The 21,768-nt window shown below is 36.3% G+C and overlaps 2 protein-coding genes across 3 annotated transcripts; one reads left to right on the top strand and one right to left on the bottom strand.

Moving 5' to 3' along the window:
- Window positions 1-536: 536 nt before the first annotated feature.
- LOC137713001 (beta-1,6-galactosyltransferase GALT31A) lies at window positions 537-4,639 on the bottom strand. The gene is made up of 11 exons (XM_068452229.2): window positions 4,051-4,639; window positions 2,956-3,061; window positions 2,818-2,879; window positions 2,477-2,688; window positions 2,288-2,351; window positions 2,122-2,194; window positions 1,768-1,888; window positions 1,576-1,663; window positions 1,378-1,503; window positions 1,155-1,264; window positions 537-866 (listed from the first exon to the last, which is right to left on the bottom strand). The coding sequence occupies exons 1-11, from the start codon at window positions 4,152-4,154 to the stop codon at window positions 718-720; spliced, it is 1,215 nt and encodes a 404-aa protein (XP_068308330.2). The 5' UTR covers window positions 4,155-4,639; the 3' UTR covers window positions 537-717.
- An 11,309-nt stretch (window positions 4,640-15,948) lies between these two features.
- On the top strand, window positions 15,949-20,134 carry LOC137713537 (subtilisin-like protease SBT3.3). 2 transcript variants are annotated; one of them, XM_068452850.2, is made up of 10 exons: window positions 15,949-16,411; window positions 16,525-16,616; window positions 16,750-16,847; window positions 17,019-17,174; window positions 17,336-17,997; window positions 18,078-18,157; window positions 18,257-18,499; window positions 18,587-18,701; window positions 18,980-19,172; window positions 19,253-20,133. In XM_068452850.2, the coding sequence occupies exons 4-10, from the start codon at window positions 17,138-17,140 to the stop codon at window positions 19,825-19,827; spliced, it is 1,905 nt and encodes a 634-aa protein (XP_068308951.2). In that variant the 5' UTR covers window positions 15,949-16,411; window positions 16,525-16,616; window positions 16,750-16,847; window positions 17,019-17,137; the 3' UTR covers window positions 19,828-20,133. The 2 variants fall into 2 exon arrangements, with proteins under 2 accessions (XP_068308951.2, XP_088540696.1); XM_088684570.1 differs by lacking the exons at window positions 15,949-16,411; window positions 16,525-16,616; window positions 16,750-16,847; window positions 17,019-17,174 and having other exon boundaries at window positions 19,253-20,134.
- The last annotated feature ends 1,634 nt before the right edge of the window (window positions 20,135-21,768 follow it).

Below are 21,768 nucleotides of genomic sequence, written 5' to 3'. Positions count from 1 at the left end.
TAACAGCTTGAAAGTGGCTAACCATTTTCAAGTTAGCCACTTTCGAGCAGTTTTCCGGTCAAACCACGATGAGTTAGCAGTAAAGAAAGATACCATTCTCTTCGTCCCGTCGAGAAATATGATTTTGGTTTTTGAATCACTTGATTTCATTGAGAATTGAAGAAGTTATGAACCTTTAAAGTTTACCCAATTTCCAACGAGTTTTCCAGTTTTTTCGCGGATCAGTCACCTTTCAGGCTATTTTCCGGCCATCTCCGGCAATCATTGGGCTTCCAAATAGGTACAATCTTGTTCTACACTTTCTTATCTTCATTTTGATATATTATGGGTCGAATTTGATTAAGAATCGATTGAGTTACAAAGCTTTGAAAATTGCCCAAAGAGTTTTTAACGGAAGAACCAAAATCATGAATGATGGACAATCTCAAGACCCTTTCTATTGATTTTCAATCTCATGGACCATTTCTATTGATCATGCAAATCTCAAGGACCATTTTGTATAATAACCCGAAAAAAAATATCCAAACGGTTCAAAGTTGGCAAGAAAGATTTTTCTCCATATTTTCCGACCCAAGATTCACTGTGCAATGATTAACTTAATCATATACCAACTGTCCCAGGGGTATAAATAATAGCAAAAATGGGGCAGCAGGTTTTTGTTTAACCAATTTTCTGTCAGCTCATACACATTTACATCACAATCAAACGTGCCAAGTTTCAGAAACTAGTGTGCCAAATAGCTTCATCACCTTCCCCACATCGCTCGTGCACCTCCTCCATTCTCTCCACCGATTTGCATATGCCGCTGCAGCTCCAGTCGAAAGATGCAGCACAAGGGTTTCCTGCTTGAGCTTTCCACTCACACTCTGAGAAAGATAAGACAGTTTTGAGTTGAGATCGAGCTTAATAGTATCGAAAACGAACTGATTATAATGTGATCTTTTTGTGTGGCTTTCAAGAAAAGTACTTATTTTAACGAGAGCTTTTGACGATCAATAAGATGAGTTTTAATAGCTATGGGGAGTTGTATTCTCAATGGACGAATCATCTAATTATGTAGAAAAGCAAAAAGCACAATCTGGATGGCATATGCATAAATAAACTAACTGGTTAATGTCTTGAAGTGATGATAAATCACATTGCCAAGAACTTACCAGGAGGAGTTCCACAGCAAAGGCTTCGCTCGTCAATGTGCTCAACATCAAGACCAATAAACCAAGAACCCAAAGAGACATCCTCATTTGCATATTTGTGAAGTATGTGGCTAAAGTGGAAAACAGAACTTTTTGAAGTTATATGGGAAGAAAAAATGTAGAATATTTTTTGTGCGTACAAGAAAAAAACCAGAGCAAAATGAGACTGCACAAGAGCACTTACTGATGCACTGAGATGTAAGTTGCTAAATCTTTGGAAATTGCGTATATTTGACCTGTTGCGTGGCGAAAATACTTATTTCCCTCCTCTCCGAATTTCCAATATTCCGGTTCATGGTACTTGACCCCCCTATCAAAATAGTACAGATGATGAATGACGAACATAAATTAAATGAGAGATGCACAACATTTGGCTGCTTACTTATTCGCCAGGATAGGTCCAGACTTCATGCAACCGATATATGTACGAGGTTTTGATCTATGACGGGCCAAAGTAGAACCAACCATTCCTGTCAAATATTGAAATTAATTTAGTGTCGCAGATTCTCTATCAATTGTTTCGTCCCCTTATTTCCATAGCAGAAACAGCTGAATTAAATATATACACACTAACCAAGATTTATGTGCACATCATCATCAACCTTGATATAAAAGTCAGCATCCCACTTAGAGACAGCTGCCGTAAAATATATTTGGGTTTTTGACGACAATTCGCGATATCCTTCTATGTGATTCTGCATACATACAATGGTAAACAATACATAAGGTCCACCGAAGTGATATGAAGTTTGAACCAAAGGACAATCTAGATCTTAAAACAACTAACTAACAAAAGCCGACCAAAGAGTCAGAATTTTGTTCCCCTGATTGGTCCCAAGACAATATATATGCATCAAGCATTGCACAAGTCTCCAAACAACTAACTGGAGATAACAGGTAATTTGGTCCCAGGCACTCAGTTACTTACTAGTCGGAAAAAATCCTTATGTTTCTCCTCTTCTGCCTCAATGGCACGATCCAAAACACCCCCTGGAGTTGCACTGACGGCAAAAAAAGAACCAGTAAGTTTTGTTAAAATTTTCTTTCTGAAGCAAGCAGTTTATTAAGCTAGTCACTTGCAATATAAAGCCTACCTGTGTCCAATAACAAACCGCATTATAATTCCCTTTTCTTCCTCTAACTTCTTTAACTCATCCCCTGGAAAAGTGATAAACTAATAAGTTATGTGTGTGTGTAAATGTATATGCGTATTTCTTATAACAGCAATGCCGGCAACTAATCTTTTAGTGAGAGAAATGAATATTGAAAATTTGGATTTTAACCTTGTGGCATCCATGTTTCCCTGATTGACTCCCTTCGTTTCCGGCTGCTAAAGGCAGTCATGATTCCCATCACAAAGAAAACCTTCTGGCGCTCTTTCAATGGCTCACCTCCTGGTTTTATCACCATAGGAGATCCTTCATCATTTCCAGATTTGGAAGATCTAGCTGTCGCTAGCTGGACCTCCAATGTGGAAATTGTCTTATCCAATGCCCTGGAAAAAAATGCAACATAAATTTCAATAACATAGCAATATTAATGTGTATACATTTGAAATACGTACAATGATTGTGAGCTCTTATGAGATTTCTTCAACAAATAATAGAAGGATAAGGGAAGTTACATGATTACATCATGTGTTTGCGAGACTTGAGAAAGGATGTCTCCTACGCCATTAGCGGCCTCCTGCAGTAGAACGGATAAATTATTAGCGAGTTACCACAGAAATGGAGCTAATAAATATTTGAATCTTGTAACTTGCCTTCTTCTCACAATTAGCTATGGGATGCAGAACTCTTCTTGATTGATCTTTCTCCAGTGGTGAAGCCTCCTCATCAATTTTCTCTGGATCGGGATCACCCCAAAACCTGCAAGATAAACATCAGCAACTGACCGATGCATGTGTACTTAGAAAAGAACACTATGAACCAGACAATATAATCTCATATCACATGAGTTGTATAGATTAAAACAATTTTGTTTCCTTGCAATTTACAGTTCAACTCTCATACTTTACCGTATGGTAGTATAGTTACGTTAAATCCTCTCGTCACATTCATGTGATTTGGGTACCAAAGTTGGGCTTCACCAGCCAAGTGTCTCGAGGGAATTGGACTTTCGTGGAGATTGGTCAACACTCGCCTTATATTTCTATGAAATATCAGAGATATAGGAGATTTGGGTGCACATTCAGCGCAAAGCTAAGCCAATCAAGAGTAATCCTATTGGGTGCACATTCGTCTTCAAGTTGCCGGCTTGTCACCGATTCCACTGGCTAGAAATCTCTTTCAGCACCACTGAACTTTGTCAACCGGCTGCCATTATTTACCATCCAAAGGAGTTAACTCGAAACCATTTTCCTAGTGCCTGGCCTCCAACTTAAAATCGATCAACCAGCTCCCCAAATTTCTATGAAACTTGAAAAATCTGCTTTCCGGCCAATCAGAGTTAACCTCTCAGATTCCAGCGCTAAACATCACTGAATCTACTACTTTCCACACTAAAAAGCCAATAGATCACAACATATTCATTACGCCAATTCATGTAACTTCAAATTACGACCAAGATTTAGCACCCATTAGTCCAATTGGCAACTTAAGTACATTTCAAAATTACCAAATAGATAGCAAACATCCTAAATTTCAAACAATGGTGCAAATAGAACTTGAATCCAGAAACCAGAGCATCATTTGCAAAAAGCAGCAAAATGGTCGAAAAAAAGAAAGCTCATTGGCAGCAAACAACATTAAAAGAATGAAAATTTACAATCCCCATTAGACTGAGAAGCAAATCTAGAAGCTGAGAGAACCACCTCAGCACAAGATCTTAGAGAGAGAGAGAGAGAGAGAGAGAGAACCTGTTGACAACAAGAACACCGAGGAAGAAGCTGGTAATGCAGAAGAGAGAAACCCATCTGGCGGGGACTCCATTGCCGACCTTGTGAGGTCTGCTGAGACCCATCTGGTTGCAAAAATGTCCTCAGCTTTAAGGAACCGCCCTTTTGGTTTATGAGAGGAAGCTTTAGGAAGAATATGAGCAGCAGCAACCTAGAGAAAGCGCACAGCTTTTCGTACAGACGGCAACAAAATCATGTCATGAAACAGTGACATATAAATTTGAAAAGGAAAAGGAAAAGGAAAAGGAAAGGGAAAGGAAATTGAAATTTGATGGAGTCAAGGAAGGGGCCTTTCTTAAACCTATCAAACACTCTGAAGGGAGGGGAGATGGGTTCCCTGTTCCCTGGTAATCATATATTTTTGACCGTTTTATTATTGTTAAATTAGTTTAAATTTTGAAATCTATCTAATGAGTATACATAAATTTAAAATTTAAACTTATTTCATGAAAATAATTAAGGGGTAAATATTACAACTAATTAAAGGAGGTGACTGGCGAAGGCAAAGATACACCCAGTAATTATAATGTCTCATCTATTCCGTTGTTCTGTCATGAATCATGATGGGGAAATAATATTTATTCAAAATGTTTTTGAAAATGACAAAAGTCATGGCAGCTTTAAGTCTTTAACTGCCAATAATGCCCCTTTATTCTTAAGCAATGGCATGCATTGGCAAATGGCACTGGCTATGCTTTCTGCGCCTTTGCCCCTCTGTTTTTCTATTTATATTTTTTATTTTTCTCTGTATATTTTCCAAAATGCTCATCTTATTACAGATTTCCAGTTTAGTTTAAAAGAAATGAGTACATATTTTTCTGCACAATCTTATTTGTTTATCAGTTAGATCTAAACAGTCCAAATAAACATAAATGTTCAAGAAAAATGGAAAAGTAGTGTGCATCTGCCAGTGTTCCAAAAAGTCTTTAAGTGTTAGGCGGCTGACTACCACCACGATTAATTTCTAGCATTTAAAAATAAGAAAGGACATCTACGCTTGCTTAGATGTCCGCCTAGACCCATGTAGGCACCCACCTAGATCACTTAAGTCGCGACTCTCATTTGCACATAACTTCCTTTTTGTTCTTTATTTTTTAATAAATTGTAAAATACTTGTTGGATACTTAGGCGAACACTTATTATATGTTTATTCTTCATGTTTTCAATATGTTCTAATATTTTATTATTTATATGTCATTCTATTTTGCACCATATGTATTTTTTAATTAATATTTATTTATATGTTATATAAAAATTTAATTAAAATTAAAAAAAAAAAAAAAAAAAAAAAAACGCATAGGCCTTCACTTAGGTCCAGACTCCTAGACACTTGACTCCTATTCGCCGTTCGATTTTAACGTCTACGACCTTTTAAAACCATGGTATCTACTAATAAAAAAAAACTTGAAACCTCATAAATGTATGTATTGTTTATGTTGACTCTAGTATTGTTGATGTTGAGCAAGTTGTCGAGTTATTTAGCACCCCCAATTCTGAGTACTAGTCCTCATGTAGAAAAACAAAAGCTTATCTAAATGTGTGATATGAGACCTTTATGTGTGTGTTATAGTAAAGAGATTTTAACATATCACCAACACATTATATGAATAGCACACTTATCAAGTGACGATGACCTAATTACGTGACGATTGTTAGTTATCGCACGTTAGAGGTACTTAGTAGTTGGTAAGTAGCCAAGTCTTTTCCCCTTGTATGGGAGGTTGTTTTAGTTTTGCCCCATAGGGACAGAGATCATGTTTGTGTAACCAAATTCAAAGTTGGGGTTTTAATAACATTTCCATCAATCTAAATAAAGAAAGAAAACTTTACTTTGAAAGAGCTCAACATAAAACAAATACATATTTGTAAACTGAAATAATGCCTAAACTTAACTTTAATGCTTTTTTTGAATAAACGATATTATCTACATTAAGGGGGAATGAGATGCATTAGTCTCATAATGAGCTAATAATAATGTGGTTCAAATTCGCCATTGGTGAGAATCGAACCTAAAATCTCATACTTACAAGTGAAGAAGAATATCACTAAACCGTAGTACTAAGTGACATCTAACTTTAATTTTGGAATTGCATAAATCTAACTTTCTAGTCCTTTAGTTTTGGAGCAGAGACATAAACAATCAATGAAGCCAAGAGGGCAGTCTGGTCCACATGCAAAAACAGAGATGCGAAGTTGGCCATATACTGTACCTTTTTTCTGTAGTAGAATTCAAAACATAAAAGCTGAAAAAGGTTGGTTGGTGAATGGTTATAGTAAATGTGACCTAAAGTCGAGGTTAATATAGTCCATTTGATGCCAGGGTGTCGAATCAGAGATGGAGAGAGACAAGACGACGTGAATGCATGATGAAGCCATCGATGTTAAACCAAGGAAAAGAGTAGTACTTTAAGTGGTATTGTAGAGAAGTAGATCACCATTAGAGCAACTCCAACGGGAGCTAGAGCTTGATGGACCGGCGACTTTGATGACACAATAGCCCCAACTACCTTATCCAGCCCATGCGAGCGATTGGGCAAGGGGCCCGAGTGAGAGGCCCAGCTCGAATTGGTGGCCCGAGAGCCTAAGGCCACATGATACTTGGCTAACGTTACGTCAACCACATTATGAAATTAATAAAAAAATGTAAAAAATTAATAAAAAAATTAATAAAAAATCCGAAAAAAATTTAAAAATAAAAAAAAAGATTTAATTTTTCTATAAATATTTTATCATTACCTTCCACCTTACACCACAATTTTATATTTTCTCAAATACTTTGAGTTGTAATTTCTTATTTAATGAAACGTGGTATAATGAGACCGATTAAAAATTTGAAATAAAATTATTTTTTATGATTTTATAAAATAAAAAATACTAATATTTTATTACATATTGCTATGACTATTCAGTTTAGGGGTGGAGATGCAAAAGACAATTACTGTTCATTAAGGGAAGTTATTGTTCACTAAAGGCTATTCAATAAGAAGTTGCCCTAGGGGGCCTTGATATGCTAGAGTTGCTCTTAGGTCCATTACCATATCATACTCCCAAATTCTCCTACACTCCATGGAAATTTTTGCATGTATTAGAACGAAACATAGTTATGTGTAGTTATAATTCTAAAACAAGTTAATAGATTTGATATATCTTATCAAATGGGGCGTTGATGGGGAGCGAATAGTGCAATTGTACAGTGCCCCAAATTTGAAGGGCCTCAAAATTTTTGCTTTTACATCCCACATCGCTCAAGGGAGTGGATCCTGTAAGCTTTATATGTATATTCTCATCTCTACCTAGCACAAGGCCTTTTGGGAGCTCACTGGCTTCGGGTTCCATGGGAACTCCGAAGTTAAGTGAGTAGCGCGCGAGAGCATTCCCAGGATGGGTGACCCATCGGGAAGTTCTTGTGTGAGTTCCCAGAAACAAAACCGTGAGGGTATAGTCGAGGCCCAAAGCGAACAATATCGTGCTATGGTCCCAGGATGGGTGACCCATCGGGAAGTTCTTGTGTGAGTTCCCAGAAACAAAACCGTGAGGGTATAGTGGAGGCCCAAAGCGAACAATATCGTGCTACGGTAGTGGAGAGGGCCTGGGTTGTGATGGGGGCCCGGGTCAGAATGTGACACTCACGGTTTTGTTTCTGGGAACTCACACGAGAACTTCCCAGTGGGTTACCCATCCTGGGAATGCTCTCACCCGAACTCGCTTAACTTCGGAGTTCCTATGGAACCTAAAGCCAGTGAGCTCCCAAAAAGTCTTGTGCTAGGTAGAGATGAGAATATACATATAAGGATCACTCCCCTGGACGATGTGGGATGTCAAAATCCACCCCCCTTAAGGGCTCGACATCCTCGTCGGCACACCACGGCCAGGGTTAGGCTCTGATACCAAATTGTCACATCCCAGCCCGGGCCCCCATCACAACCTAGGCCCGCTCCACTACTGTAGCACGATATTGTTCGTTATGGGCCCCTACTACGCCCTCGCGGTTTTGTTTCTGGGAACTCACACGAGAACTTCCCGATGGGTCACCCATCCTGGGAATGCTCTCGCGCGCTACTCGCCTAACTTCGAAGTTCCCATGGAACCCGAAGCCAGTGAGCTCCTAAAAGGCCTCGTGCTAGGTAGAGATGGGAATATACATATAAGGATCATTCCCCTAGGCGATGTGGGATGTCACAGTGAAGGCGTGGTAGGGGCCTGAAGCGGACAATATCATGCTACGGTGGAGTCGAGCCTGGGATGTGGTGGGGGCCCAGGCCGCGATGTGACAATTTTATTGTTATATTCCCCATCGCCCAGGGGAGTGGATCCTGTAAGCTTTATATGTATATTCCCATCTCTACCTAGCATGAGGCATTTTGGGAACTCATTGGCTTAGGGTACCATCGGAACTCCGAAGTTAAGTGGGTTTGGGCTAGAGCAATCCCATGATTGTTTTTTTTTGTAAGCACTTTAACATCTCATTGTCTACTTCTTATAAGAGTAATTGTTTTCTTTCTAAATATAAAAATTCAGCCTAAAATGAGATATTTTGCGTGCTAGTAATAACACCCTAAAAATATATTTTTTTTCAATTTTTTTTTATATAATAATGTTATATGTTCAAGTGAAACTTCAAAGTTATAGATTTGAAGTTTTTTGTTTTTCATATTTGGTTGTTTCAGAATGAACTGCTTTCAATTATTTATTGAATGTTATGTTTGTCTTTTTATTTATAATTAATGACATTTGTAAACTTGTAACTAGTGAGTGCTAAAATTTATTTTGATTTAAATGATTGTTTTGTAGCATCAATACATTATCTTTTTTTTTTTTTAAAAAACTATTTTAAGGAGGGGTTCTTTTTCAAATTTTGCACAGGATTTTTGAAATCTCACAGTCGGAATCTTACATTTAAAATTTATTATGAAAAATAAGAACATGTTATAATTTAAATAAAATAAAGTTTTTGTGACGGTGATTTGGGTATTTTAAACCGTACTACTACTATACTAACCCCTAGACTCTCTTACACCAGTCCCTTCTTCACGAGCCCTTGATTGCCATGACTAATTTTGACTTGTCACGACGCTTCCTATATTTTTCCCATAAGATTTGTTTTAAGTTTACGTAGGAGTGAATTTAGCAGTTCATTAGATCCAGTGCTAGATTCCTTTTTGTTTTGTTCTGTTCTATTCTGTGCTGTTTTTCTCTTTTTATGTTTTTTATGTTCAAACTAAATATGTAGACAACATTTATGAGATGATGTCAAGTCCGTGTGATCCGTTAGATTTCACACGTGAGATAATTTTCTTTAATACAACGAAAGAAGTTGAGGTTCCACCATAAAGTGTGTTGAGAATGAATATCACATTGATGGTAATATGGACCTTGCAGAGACTTATAAGTTGATCTACTCTCCATATTACCGATGAATTTATAGTGGAACATCAACTTTCTTCTTGGTATCAGAACAAGCTGTCCCAAGTGTAAAGCCAATTGCCAAACGTGCTCCACGTCTGTTCGTGTTGTCTATGTGTTAGACTTGAAAAAATTCATCACACGTGAGAGGCCGTGTTGAGAATGAATCACACGTTAATGAAAGAAAGAACCTTACATTCGTCTTATAAATAAATTATGCTACTTCTCATATTAACAATTGAATTTACAATAGAACCTCAACTTCTCCACTATCATGCATGCTCAAATGTTGTAGAAGAAAATACATTAAGAAGCCTAACAAGCCTTTGAAAAGTTGGGTAGTATTGTAAAACTGTTGAGGGTGAGATTTACATATGGAATCATTCCCTTTTTTTTTTTTTTTCTTTTTTTTCCAAATATGCGTATTTGATTCTCTTTAATTTTTAATTTTAAAATTTAAATCGTTATTTGAGTAATGTTTTATTAGTTTATGTTATGTGTTGTGATCAGGAATTCTATTAGATTTGAGAATTTTTGTCTGATGAGAGAGATGAAGAGTTTTTTTGGTTTGAATTTTTTATTGGACCGATTTGCAATTGGATTGCATTATGCCTTTTTGCACCATTCTTATGCAACCACTTCATTGTTTTAAATACAATTTGAAGAGAGCTGGGTTGCAGGTTGGATATAAAATGTTAAGGTGAGATAAAATCGACATACCAAGGGTGGAAGAATGATTTAGAATTGGGGGAGGAAAACAAAGGGAAGATAGAAGAGTATAAGAGTATAAGAGAGGGATAGGGTTCACCTCATTTAGAGTTTTTTTTTTTTTTTTTTAAATTGATTTAGGACTTACATGTATCATCATCCTGTATACTAAAACTCAGTTTTGAGTACTATTGATGACCAATGGCCGAACCCCTTTGCACCTCGCTTTTTTCTCTGTTTCCCTTGCTGTTTTCAAATTTGTAAAGTCGAATGGTTGTTTTGCCCCTCGCTTTTTGTTATATTTTTTGTCTTTTATGTTTTTTTGTGTTGGCACAAGATCACACAGTATTAAATGACTACAGGTCCTCCAAAGGTCAGCTTGTTACCATATTTCATCAAGTTCGGTATAAATAGATCTTCATTTTTTACTACAGTTAAATACATGGACATGCCTCCACAAATACAGATTAGTTCTTGGTTAAATACTTTGTGTTCAGTAAAGTTGGCATAGAAAATCTTCCCATTGTGTACCAAAATCCTCCACACATGAAAACATAAATTCTTACTCAAAAAACACATATTACAATACTGATGTATCTGTTGTTTTTTATTAAATTAACGCACTGTTTTCAATTTTATATCCAACACAAAAGAAAATGCTCTGTGGTTACTTACATTTTTTAACTTATCTACCACATATTAATCTGAGTTATATAAACAGGAAAACAATAGTTCAATAGAAATATGATGCATATCATTTCGTTAACAATGGTGGCAGCTAAGAATAAGTAGTTAAGCGCACTCTCGGTTGATAACCATTTTGTACCACCATATCTTAAGCTCAAAAAAGCGAAAACGAAGGGTGAAATGGTTTGAGCTTTGCAGTTTTTTCCTTTTCCATGAACTTGAATGTTTGTTGATTATATTTTTTGTGATCAACTTTGCTTTCAATCAAATCTGTTGTTGGAATTATATTTCATCCCATTAAATGTCTATGCACCACCCCTTTTTTTTTGAGATCCTGTATTTGTGTTCCTTTTAGCAAGTTATTTTTGTATGTTCTGCTTTAGGATCTTTTGGCATTTCTTAGGCTAACTTGGCCTGGGATTTTATGCCTTCTTTGTTTCCGGCTGAATAGTTAGGCTCTATGTGAAATTCCCCACCCCACAGTCCCTCTCTGAGTGGCTCAAGCCTCGATTGCTCTCCGACTCTCTGGCCTCTTGGAGGGTCAAGCCCGGGACCAAGAACGTCCACAACCTCTGGCTCGAGCTCTCCGAAGGCGGAAGCTCTTTAGCCAATTCATCCCCTCTTGTTCAAACGGTTCAGGTTGTGACGGTACGGATCATATGATTATCAATTATAAAGGAGATTAATGCCTAAGTAACTAATTTACAAAAAAAAAATGTTGTGTATTTTTGCTGCTATATGTTTTCTTTTTCGTTTCGTTTTCTTCTTCTATTTTGTTGCTAAGAAATCTATGTTGTTTATCTAACCACAGTAGTTTCAGCAATTCCCAGAGTTTCAACGAAACCCGTTGTATATTTCAGGAGTCTTATACTGGAGTCTATGTGCCAACTCTTTGCTTCTCAAATTGCAAAAGGTATCTAATTAGTTAATTGGTGTTTACATAATTACAACATTACAATAATTGCATATGTAAATATGTATCGTTTGGATTTAACTTCTGGTCTGTAACCATGTGCTGCATTTTCTACATATATGTATAGGTATTAAAAATGGAACAAAAGAGAAATGCAATGACATACTTCTAATTCCATCCTCATTAATTGTCTTAGTAACAATCAAGAATTGAATGACATGTTTCTCATTGTTTGTTTCTGTTACAGATCTACAAATGATGATGAAAACTTTTCGTCACTGGTCTTTCGAGAAACAGAGAAAAGATGTAATTGCCTAGAACCTATGTTTCAGTTGAAGCATTCATCATGGAGAGTAGTCAATTAACAGTTACCAATTGATATTAGGTCTTAAATATAATTTTAGCTTTCATTTTTTATTTTTTATAAATCAAAATTTTTACAGAGTTTTATTTTTATGTAAGATGGGTGAAATATAATTTTTTTGTAATATTACTTCGATTTGTAGATATGTCATTTGCAGCAATACTAGATATATTTTCAATTTAAATAACATCCTATATATTTTCATACCGCATGTCGTGTGGGTAACCTCAAACAGACATGGATGAAGCCAATGAAGACTCACTGGGGGCATATGCCCCCACTCAAGTGATTCGTTTATTAAGTTGTAGACTACAATTATATAATACACACACGTTATCTTTGAAGAAAGTATATGTATCTAATAACTAACATACCTTCATATTGCATATACTCCATATTAAACATTATATGAGCAAAAGTGCTCTTGTTCTATCATTCAAACCGAAAAACCTCTTCTACGTAATTATGTATTAATATTTTTCTTATCACTTTGTCACTTTCCACTACTATACTGAAATTTTTGTAACATTGGAATTGTGATGCATCATCATTTAAAATCATCCTTATTATCACATTAGGTATAAGCCATACTATAATAAGGTTTTCTTAGTTGATTTTCGGGTTGCCCCCACTAGGAGAAATTTCTAGCTCTGTCCCTGCAAACAGATATGTCAAACATTTTTTTTTTTCTAAATTGTTGTAGTGTTTCCATTTTTTGGTGCAGAGCTCCACGATTGGTTAGCATGAATCTTGGTATCTTCGTATGCATGCAATGTTCAGGGATCCACAGGAGTCTTGGGGTACATATATCAAAGGTATAATTTTCGGTTATGCAAAAACTTTAAATTCGTTTTATTATTTGTATGGTACTCAATTCCACATTTTATGTGTTATGCTAATGAGTTTCGGTTTTATTTTTTCCTGCATTATTCTGATGATTTGGATGCTTTCGTAGGTGAGATCTGCCACTTTGGATACATGGCTCCCAGAGCGGGTTGCATATATCTAATGTAAGTACCAATGCTGTTTTACCAGCTTCTAAGGTCATATCTCTGTCAAGCAAGGTCGTACTGAGAGTGAGAACACCAAGGACACACTCTCTTACCCTCACTGACCCATAGTAAAAAAGAGGCACATTATGTTTGCACCCTATTTTCGCATATGTCTGTAAATTTAGGTATTTTTTACCCAAATTTTTTTTGTTTGTTAAGCTTTCATCTTGCTGTAAATTTAGGTGTTTTCTCTCTATGTTGGTCCATCTGCTTATACTTTTCAAATGTTGGTTCATCTTATGCAAATATTGATATGCTTGACAGCCTGCTGACGGCAACAGTGGATGCAGAAGTGGAGGAAATGACTGGTAATTGAGGTGCCGTGGTAAATAATAGAGTCCCATAACTGACTATAAATTTGATATCAAATCTAATAACGGATATTTTTTCGGTCATTTAGCAAATTTTCTTTAATTTTTCCGACGTATTAATTATAACGAGTTAAATGTTTTTACATGAGCACAATCAAGTTGTTTACACCTGAACTCATGATAAATTTATGGACCTGCCATTATGTGTACATATGAATGAATCTGCTAGTAGTGTTCAGTTTTTTACTTGGTCTTTTCTTTTTATTAATTTGTGGATCAATTTTAGTTGCTAATAATTGTTGGAAAGGTTAATTAGTCCCATTACTTAAGGATGGGTGTGCTAAATTGTGGTCACGGTTTCAAACCCGTAGTAGAGCGCGGGTATTTTGCTAGTATTTGTAAATGTTCATTCCAATGCATTTTGATTGGACATTTCGCATCTCTTGAAGGATAGAAGTGGTGCCTATTATTTTATAGAAATGATTAGGATTTTCTTCCATTCTTTTTCCATTCCCTTCCATTTTCTCCTCTCACATTCTCTGTTTTTTTTTTTTTTTTTCTATAATAAATTGATATAAGATGTTGACATGGTTTAACCGTAACCGTTCAAATAGGAAAGGAGGAAAAAACAGAAGGGAGATAATCCTATATGCCTTACAGAAAATATATTCCAATGCATTTTGCATGGACATTTCCCACCTATTGGATAGAAGTAAATCCCTATTATTTTATAAATTCACCTATATTAAAGAGTATGTCAGTTTTATATTTTGAATAAACGATATTATTTACATTAACATAATAGAAGAGTGGGTTAAGCCTCACAATTGACTATCAATAATGTGTTTTAATTTTGCATTTGGCGAGAATCGAACATAAGATCTCTCATTTACAAATGAAAATGAATAAGAGTATGTCAGTTTTGTGTGTTCCAAATAACATTATTACTATTTTTTGGTTGATTGATAAAATCCTCTCTCAAAAGTACAGTCGAGGTTCCCTTTAAAAAGATGTTCATTCTTCACTTGGTATTTCACAATTTCTTTTCTATCAATGATATATTTACAATAAAAGGATGAGAAAATAAGTTGATTGCAAACTCGTCATTTTCGAAATTCGAGTTTAAGATTTCTTACTTTTAAGTAAAGATGAATAATTCTCGACCGTAATAATAAATGACTGGTATTTTACAACTTTGAATAGATGCGAAATATAATATATATATTGTAGTAAAAAACACGCCAATAAAATAAGCGAAAAAGGTAAGGGAACTTTAACGAAAAGGTTCCGGTATTGTTTACTTTAACGAAAAACCACATTTTTACACTAAAAAGTCGATTATGGTACTATTCACTTTACCTTTTATTTTGTTCTTATCATTAAAACTCAAAGTTTTCAAATCTTTTTCATTAGTTTTCCTAAAATGTAATGGATAGGACCACATAATTATATGTCATAAATTGGTAATGTATTATTTATGTCAAGACTTCTGCACGTTAGAGTGGCAGCCTGACTAGAATATCCATTGCATGGGTTAGAGATTAATTACATTGCCACCTGAGGTATTTATCATATTCCATTCATACTAAAAAGGCTCCAAGTCGTCTTTGATATACGAATGCATTTGACTCTCCTAATAAAACTTGGTGGCATTTAATTAATCCATTTGTGTAAACAATATATGCCACCTGATTTGGAAAACTAGGTCAAGCCCTCTAGAATTATGTGAAATGTCTACCACTTATGAATTGTGATGCTTTTTACTCACCTGTCACTTTATTTTATAAATATTGCAAAAGACTTGGTCTTTATATTTGAATTAGTACAATCTGATTAACAAGCACACCCTTTTTTTTAATACGATTGGTATTTTACGTCAAATTAATCAATACAATTGTATTCGAATACATAGAAGAGCATATCCAGTCTAACTAATGCAATTAATTTCATGTCTACAACAATTACGCTGTTTGGATGAATTGATTTGTCGAATATTTTCAAACTTCATGACAAGCAGGAAGGGAGTTTAACTTCCAATGTCTAAAAAAGTAATCACCGCCAACCTTTTTGTCCCCTTTGTCTTCTTTTAGGGTTTAAGGTTTAGAGAGAGGTTATTTTCCAAGCTACGAATTTTGTTTCTAGAACGTAAATAGTCAACATTGAAAGGTTACGGATCGAAAATTTAGATTAGTATTAGCAGAAAAATTTCCATTCAATCTGTCTCGGTCACCTTCTGTATTATCATCCCTTATTCCCTTCTCTCTCTCTCTCTCTCTCTCTCTCTCTCTCTCGCGTCAAGATATTATTAGCAAAAAGGATTAGTATTTTGTAGCTTTCAAAAGAAATAGAAAATAAAATATATTAATGGGAGCCTACTGCTAAGAGCAATCATTCTTGCACCCGGTGTTTCGAGTAGGATATCCCCCGTTCGGCTAATATTGCTTGTATAAAAATAAAAGTCTGAAGTGATCGAAGACTTTAAAGTTTAACTTTTTCCATTATTTATTCTCTAAATTCCCGTAACTTTTATTGACTTGACCTACCCTCCAAGCTCGGATGCACCAGCCTAATGCTGTTATAAAAATAGCGGCTAACAACAACGTTATGTAGAATTCATCAAATGTTCATATACACGCACTTGGTATGGTTCATTGCAAGTGATTTGTGACTCTAGTTTTTTTATCTATATATTCAAAAGAGAGTGCTCAGATTCTTCATCTTTAATCGGTCTTAATTTGATCAACCTCTTCCACACCTCCTCCCCTTCTCTCTTTCTCTATGTGATAGAGACAATATGAGCAGCTCAAGTTCAATAATTGCTCTACTTTGCCTTATCTGTTTTACTGGTCAGGGATTGATAACAAAGGTGGCAGCAAAGAGCCATGTATGTTTCCAACATCTCAAACACTTTCCTTGTTCTTTACGATTTGCATTTTCTTTGATTTTTCTTCGAAAAAACTTGAACTGGGGTGCTCTAATACATCTCTCAACCAACAGGTACACATTGTTTATATGGGAGATAGGCAGCATGACAACACCAAGTTAATCACAGATTCACATCATGACTTGCTTGCCACAGTCGTGGGAAGGTAATATAAATATGGATGTAGAAAAATAAAGCCTTAAAGACCAATCATGTGAATTTTAGTCTAGGATCGATGCTTAAATATCCAAATCTTAGTAAAATGCTTGTTCAGTAATTATGTGGTTCTTATGCTGCAGCAAGAAATTAGCCTCGGAATTGATGGTATACAGTTACAAACATGGTTTCTCTGGGTTTGCAGCCAAGCTGACAGAGTCTCAAACCCAACAACTTTTAGGTATCTTTTAAAAACATTGCTATAGATTATTCAATAAGGTCATGTCTGGTGTTCAATACAATGATGACACAAACTGCCATGGTCTCATGGAATGTACTTCAAATGTAAATGCAAAAGAGCATTGTACTTATAATTATGGCTTCTTATGCTTATAACATTTGTGAATTCAAGAGTTGCCTGGTGTTGTACGAATCATACCAAATAGCCTTCATAAGTTGGAAACAACCAGGAGTTAGGATTTTCTTGGCCTCTCTCCTCACTCCCCTTCCAATATTCTACCCAAGAGCAACATGGGGGATGGAGTTATCATAGGTGTTCTTGACACAGGTTGTTCTCTCTCTCTCTCTCTCTCTCTCTCTCTCTCTCTCTCTCTCTCTCACACACACACACACACACACACACACACACACACACCACACACACACACACACAAACATGTATACACACGTTGTGGTCCCTTAACATAACCACTGAATGAATCGAGGCAGGTATATGGCCGGAGTCTGAGTCATTCAATGAAAAAGGCCTCGGGCCTGTTCCATCTGATTGGAATGGTGTTTGTGAATCTGGGGACAATTTCAATGCTACAATACATTGCAATAGAAAAATCATCGGAGCCCGTTGGTTTATCAATGGACTTCTTGCCGAGTATGCAAAGCCATTGGACAAAGAATTCCATTCTCCTAGAGATGCACATGGACATGGTACTCATACCTCAAGCACTGCAGCTGGTTCTTTTGTGGCTAATATCAGCTACAAGGGCCTTGGTCTTGGTACAATTAGAGGCGGTGCTCCAAATGCTCGGTTGGCCATTTACAAGGTTTGTTGGAATGTGCTTGGCGGCCAATGCTCAACAGCTGATATTTTGAAAGCTTTTGACGAAGCAATACACGATGGGGTTGATGTGTTGTCATTGTCAATTGTGTATTCTGTTCCCCTCTTCTCAGATGTTGATGAGCGTGATGGCATTGCAACTGGTTCCTTTCATGCTGTGGCTAAGGGGATTACTGTTGTGTGCGCAGCTGGAAATAGTGGACCTTCAGCACAAACGGTTGTGAACACGGCACCGTGGATCATAACTGTTGCAGCAAGCACCATGGATCGAGAATTTCCTACTTCTATAACTTTAGGAAATAACAAAACTTTCCTGGTATGTGTTTTTGTGATAGGGGCAATTAGCATTTTGGAGTTTGAAGCATCTCATACACGTATGCTTTGATATTCTTGTAGGGTCAAGCTATGTTTACAGGGACAGAGATAGGATTTACAAACTTGGTATACCCACAGTCTGAAGGGCCTACCGCTGGAGGGTATGTTGCATTCTTAATTACTTTGTGCCAGATCCTTACAATTTGCCTAATTTACTATATTATATTTATCATTCGTCTTCACGAGTTGCTTGTCTTCAGTGTGTGTGAATCCCTCTCACTCAACAAAACTATAGTAGTTGGAAAGGTGGTTCTCTGCTTCACTACAATGGGTCGTCAAGCGATAACAAATGCTTCAGCAGTTGTGAGAGAAGCAGGAGGTGTTGGCCTAATCATCGCAAAGAATCCAAGTGGTGCTTTATCTCCATGTATTGAAGACTTTCCATGCATTGAAGTTGACTATGAGATTGGCACTCGAATTCTATTTTATATCCGGTCAACCAGGTACGGAACTTTAAATTTTATTGTAAAATGTGTGATGAGTACTGCTAGGTTTGTTTGTAATCCTCAAACTTTGTTTGGAGTGCACAGATATCCTCTTGTAAAGCTGAGCCTTCCTAAAACGACTGTTGGAAAACCACTATCTGCCAAGGTGGCTTATTTTTCCTCTAGGGGGCCAAACTCCATTGCACCAGCAAGTCTCAAGGTATCTACTCTAAATTAATGCAGACGTTCGATGTATAGAGGGCTGGGCGACTGTAGTTTTCATGTTGACATCAATTCTTGAAAATTAATTTGTAACTCTCAACAGTTCAATAAACTGAAACTTTTTTCAGGGGATCATCTCTTACATGTTTTCTCCTGGAAAAGTTATCAACAAGTTTTAGGTAGAGACAAGTTAGTGTCGTTCGAGATTCACCTTAAAGTCTTAAACTGTTGAGACTCTTATAACACTTTTTTTGTTGTTGTGTCTTTGTCGGACAGCCAGATATAGCCGCGCCTGGTGTGAACATACTAGCAGCAACTTCTCCACTTTATTCATTCGCGGAGGGTGGATATGCCATGATGTCTGGAACATCAATGTCAACTCCTCATGTCACAGGCATTGTGGCTCTTATCAAGAGAATGCATCCTAATTGGTCTCCAGCGGCCATCAAATCAGCACTAGTAACAACTGGTAATCACATATTATATGATATGTTCCCAGTTTCAATAAGATACATGTGAAACTTAACAGTGTTATAAATTTGAATGAAGCATGGAGGAACGGCCCATCTGGTTTACCGATATTTGCAGAAGGATCTCCTCAAAAGTTGGCAAATTCATTTGACTTCGGGGGTGGTCTGGTGAATCCCAATGGCGCAGCAGACCCTGGACTAGTATACGACATGGGTGCAGCAGACTACATGGAATATCTTTGTGCAAGGGGGTACAACAACTCTGCCATCTCTCGACTTACAGGGAAAAACACAACATGTCCCGTCAAGAAGCCCTCTATCCTTGACGTTAACCTACCTTCCGTGACCATACCTAGTCTGAGAAATCCAATCACGGTAAAAAGAACTGTAACAAATGTTGGAGCCCCTGAGTCCATTTACAAAGCTACCATTGAACCTCCATTCGGTACAATTGTATATGTGAACCCTACTGCTCTGGTCTTCAATTCCACAGTTGAAAAACTCACTTTCACAGTCACAATCTCCGCAATCCACGAGATGAACACTGGTTACTATTTTGGAAGCCTTACTTGGGTTGACGGAGTGCATGCCGTGAGGATCCCCTTGTCTGTGAAAACTGAGTTCTTACAACCTCATGATGATGATGAAGACTAAATTGAATACTGAAATAAATTAGTGCATTTTAGTTATCCAATAACTATAACATTATCATTCCATATGTACTAAAAATAAGATACCAATGATCTCACACCCGAAAACATAAGAAGCAAAAGGAGGGAAAAGAAGTAGTGGATCGTATGTGTTTTCTTGTATCACCAGATGGACAAAAAAGAAAGAACTTGTTGACCGAATCTCAATGTCCATTATTTTCGCTAGGAAATTATGGAGGAAAGCAATTTATAATTTAATTGTTTAGTTTTTTATTTTAATTTCTTTTTTGTATTAGCAGGTGATAAGTTTTGAGTTGGGTCATAGTTTCATACAACATGGTCACCTATTGAAGATCAAAGCAGATAGTATTCGCATCACTTAATATTTCTCAATACTTGGATGATATAAAATTAAAATGTGGGAAACCATAACCTTTCATTTTGCCATATATATAATTATATGGGTAAACAAATCTCCATAATCTGACATTTATTAATGAAAAGTTAAAAAAAAAAAAAATGTTCTGGTTCTCTCTCTTTTTTCAAATCACTCCACATGAAGTTTTTGTGCATAATAAAACTCTTAAATACCAATCCTTGTTTCAAATAAATGAAAAGTGAATGATCGAAGTCCGTTGTATTTTTTTCCCTTCAGCTTTTTCTTGGAAAGGTTCTTTGTACGGTTTGGTGTCTTTCTGTGCAGTGCATAAATTTTGTAAGTATATTGTGTACAGTGGTTTGTGAATAAACATTATTAACACACTTTCTTTTCTACAAAGATAAATTTAACCTGAAAAGAAAATAACTCAAATAGACTTTTTGTTTTTTTTTTTATTTGAAAAACCTAGACAGTATGAGGGAAATTTTATTGATACCTAAAAAAGAAATTACACTTAGTCAAAAGAGACATAAACCTTACTCCTCATAAAAGTATATGAAAAAAAAGAGACATGAAACCTGAGTCCTCTAAGACCAAACCTAAAAGGTCAAAAACCTGCAAAACAAGTCGAACACTTCCACAAAATTAGGACAACTCAAATGGACTTATATGGATGCTTCTTTGTTACAAACTATAGCCTATTATTATAAAAACAATTTATTGTATAGGCTTCTTATATGTATGCTTCATCTTCTCCACGAACTTATGAATTAAGTGAATATTTTTTTTCTTGTAAAATTTATTCCTCACTGGACACAGGAGTTTCAAGTGAATGCACTTTCTTCCTTAGTTTTCCAACGACAAATTTAATTCATTAGGTCCATTACCATATCGTACTCCCAAATTCTCCGACACTCCAAGGAAATTTTTGCATGTATTAGGAAGAAATACCGTCACGTGTTGTTATAATTTAAAAATAAATTAATAGTTTTGATGTATTTTACATTTAAATTTTATCTTAAAAGGGATCACCCGAAGCTCGGAAAAATGGCTGTGAGGATTTTCAAGGACCACCCATGTTAGTGATGCTGCACCAGTGATGCTGCACAATGACTTGGCCAAAATGACGTCGTTTTGAGCCAAGTCATTAAAAAAAATTTAAAACCTCACTCATTTGAGAACCCTCACAAGATAGAGCACTCAACTCCTTCACACGATAGAGCAATTAGAATCTTCACTTTACCAATAATACCTAATCGTCTGCTACTCGGCCCGCTCTTGTTCCTTACGTCATCGATCAACTCTCTGCTGCACTCTAGTTTCTGTTCACCATTGCACCGACGGGCGAGGTGACGATATCTCTAGTGAAAATCTGTAACCCTTTTGCATTTTTTTCTCTGTGTAAAGCTTTGGTCTGGAGGCTAGCCGCTGGTCCTCTTTTTCTTGGTCGAAGAGGTTTGTACTCTCTTTGACTCTGTCCATTAAATAATTTTGCCATCCACTATCTGATATTAAATTATTTGTGGTGTTAGATATTTAAATAATTTTACCATCCCCTATCTGATA

This window comes from Pyrus communis, chromosome 14, assembly GCF_041283825.1.
Source record: "Pyrus communis isolate YQ-2024b chromosome 14, ASM4128382v1, whole genome shotgun sequence".
In the NCBI taxonomy this organism is placed as follows: domain Eukaryota; kingdom Viridiplantae; phylum Streptophyta; class Magnoliopsida; order Rosales; family Rosaceae; genus Pyrus; species Pyrus communis.
Note: the sequence above shows the minus strand (reverse complement) of the source record. Positions and strands in the feature narration are given on the sequence as shown.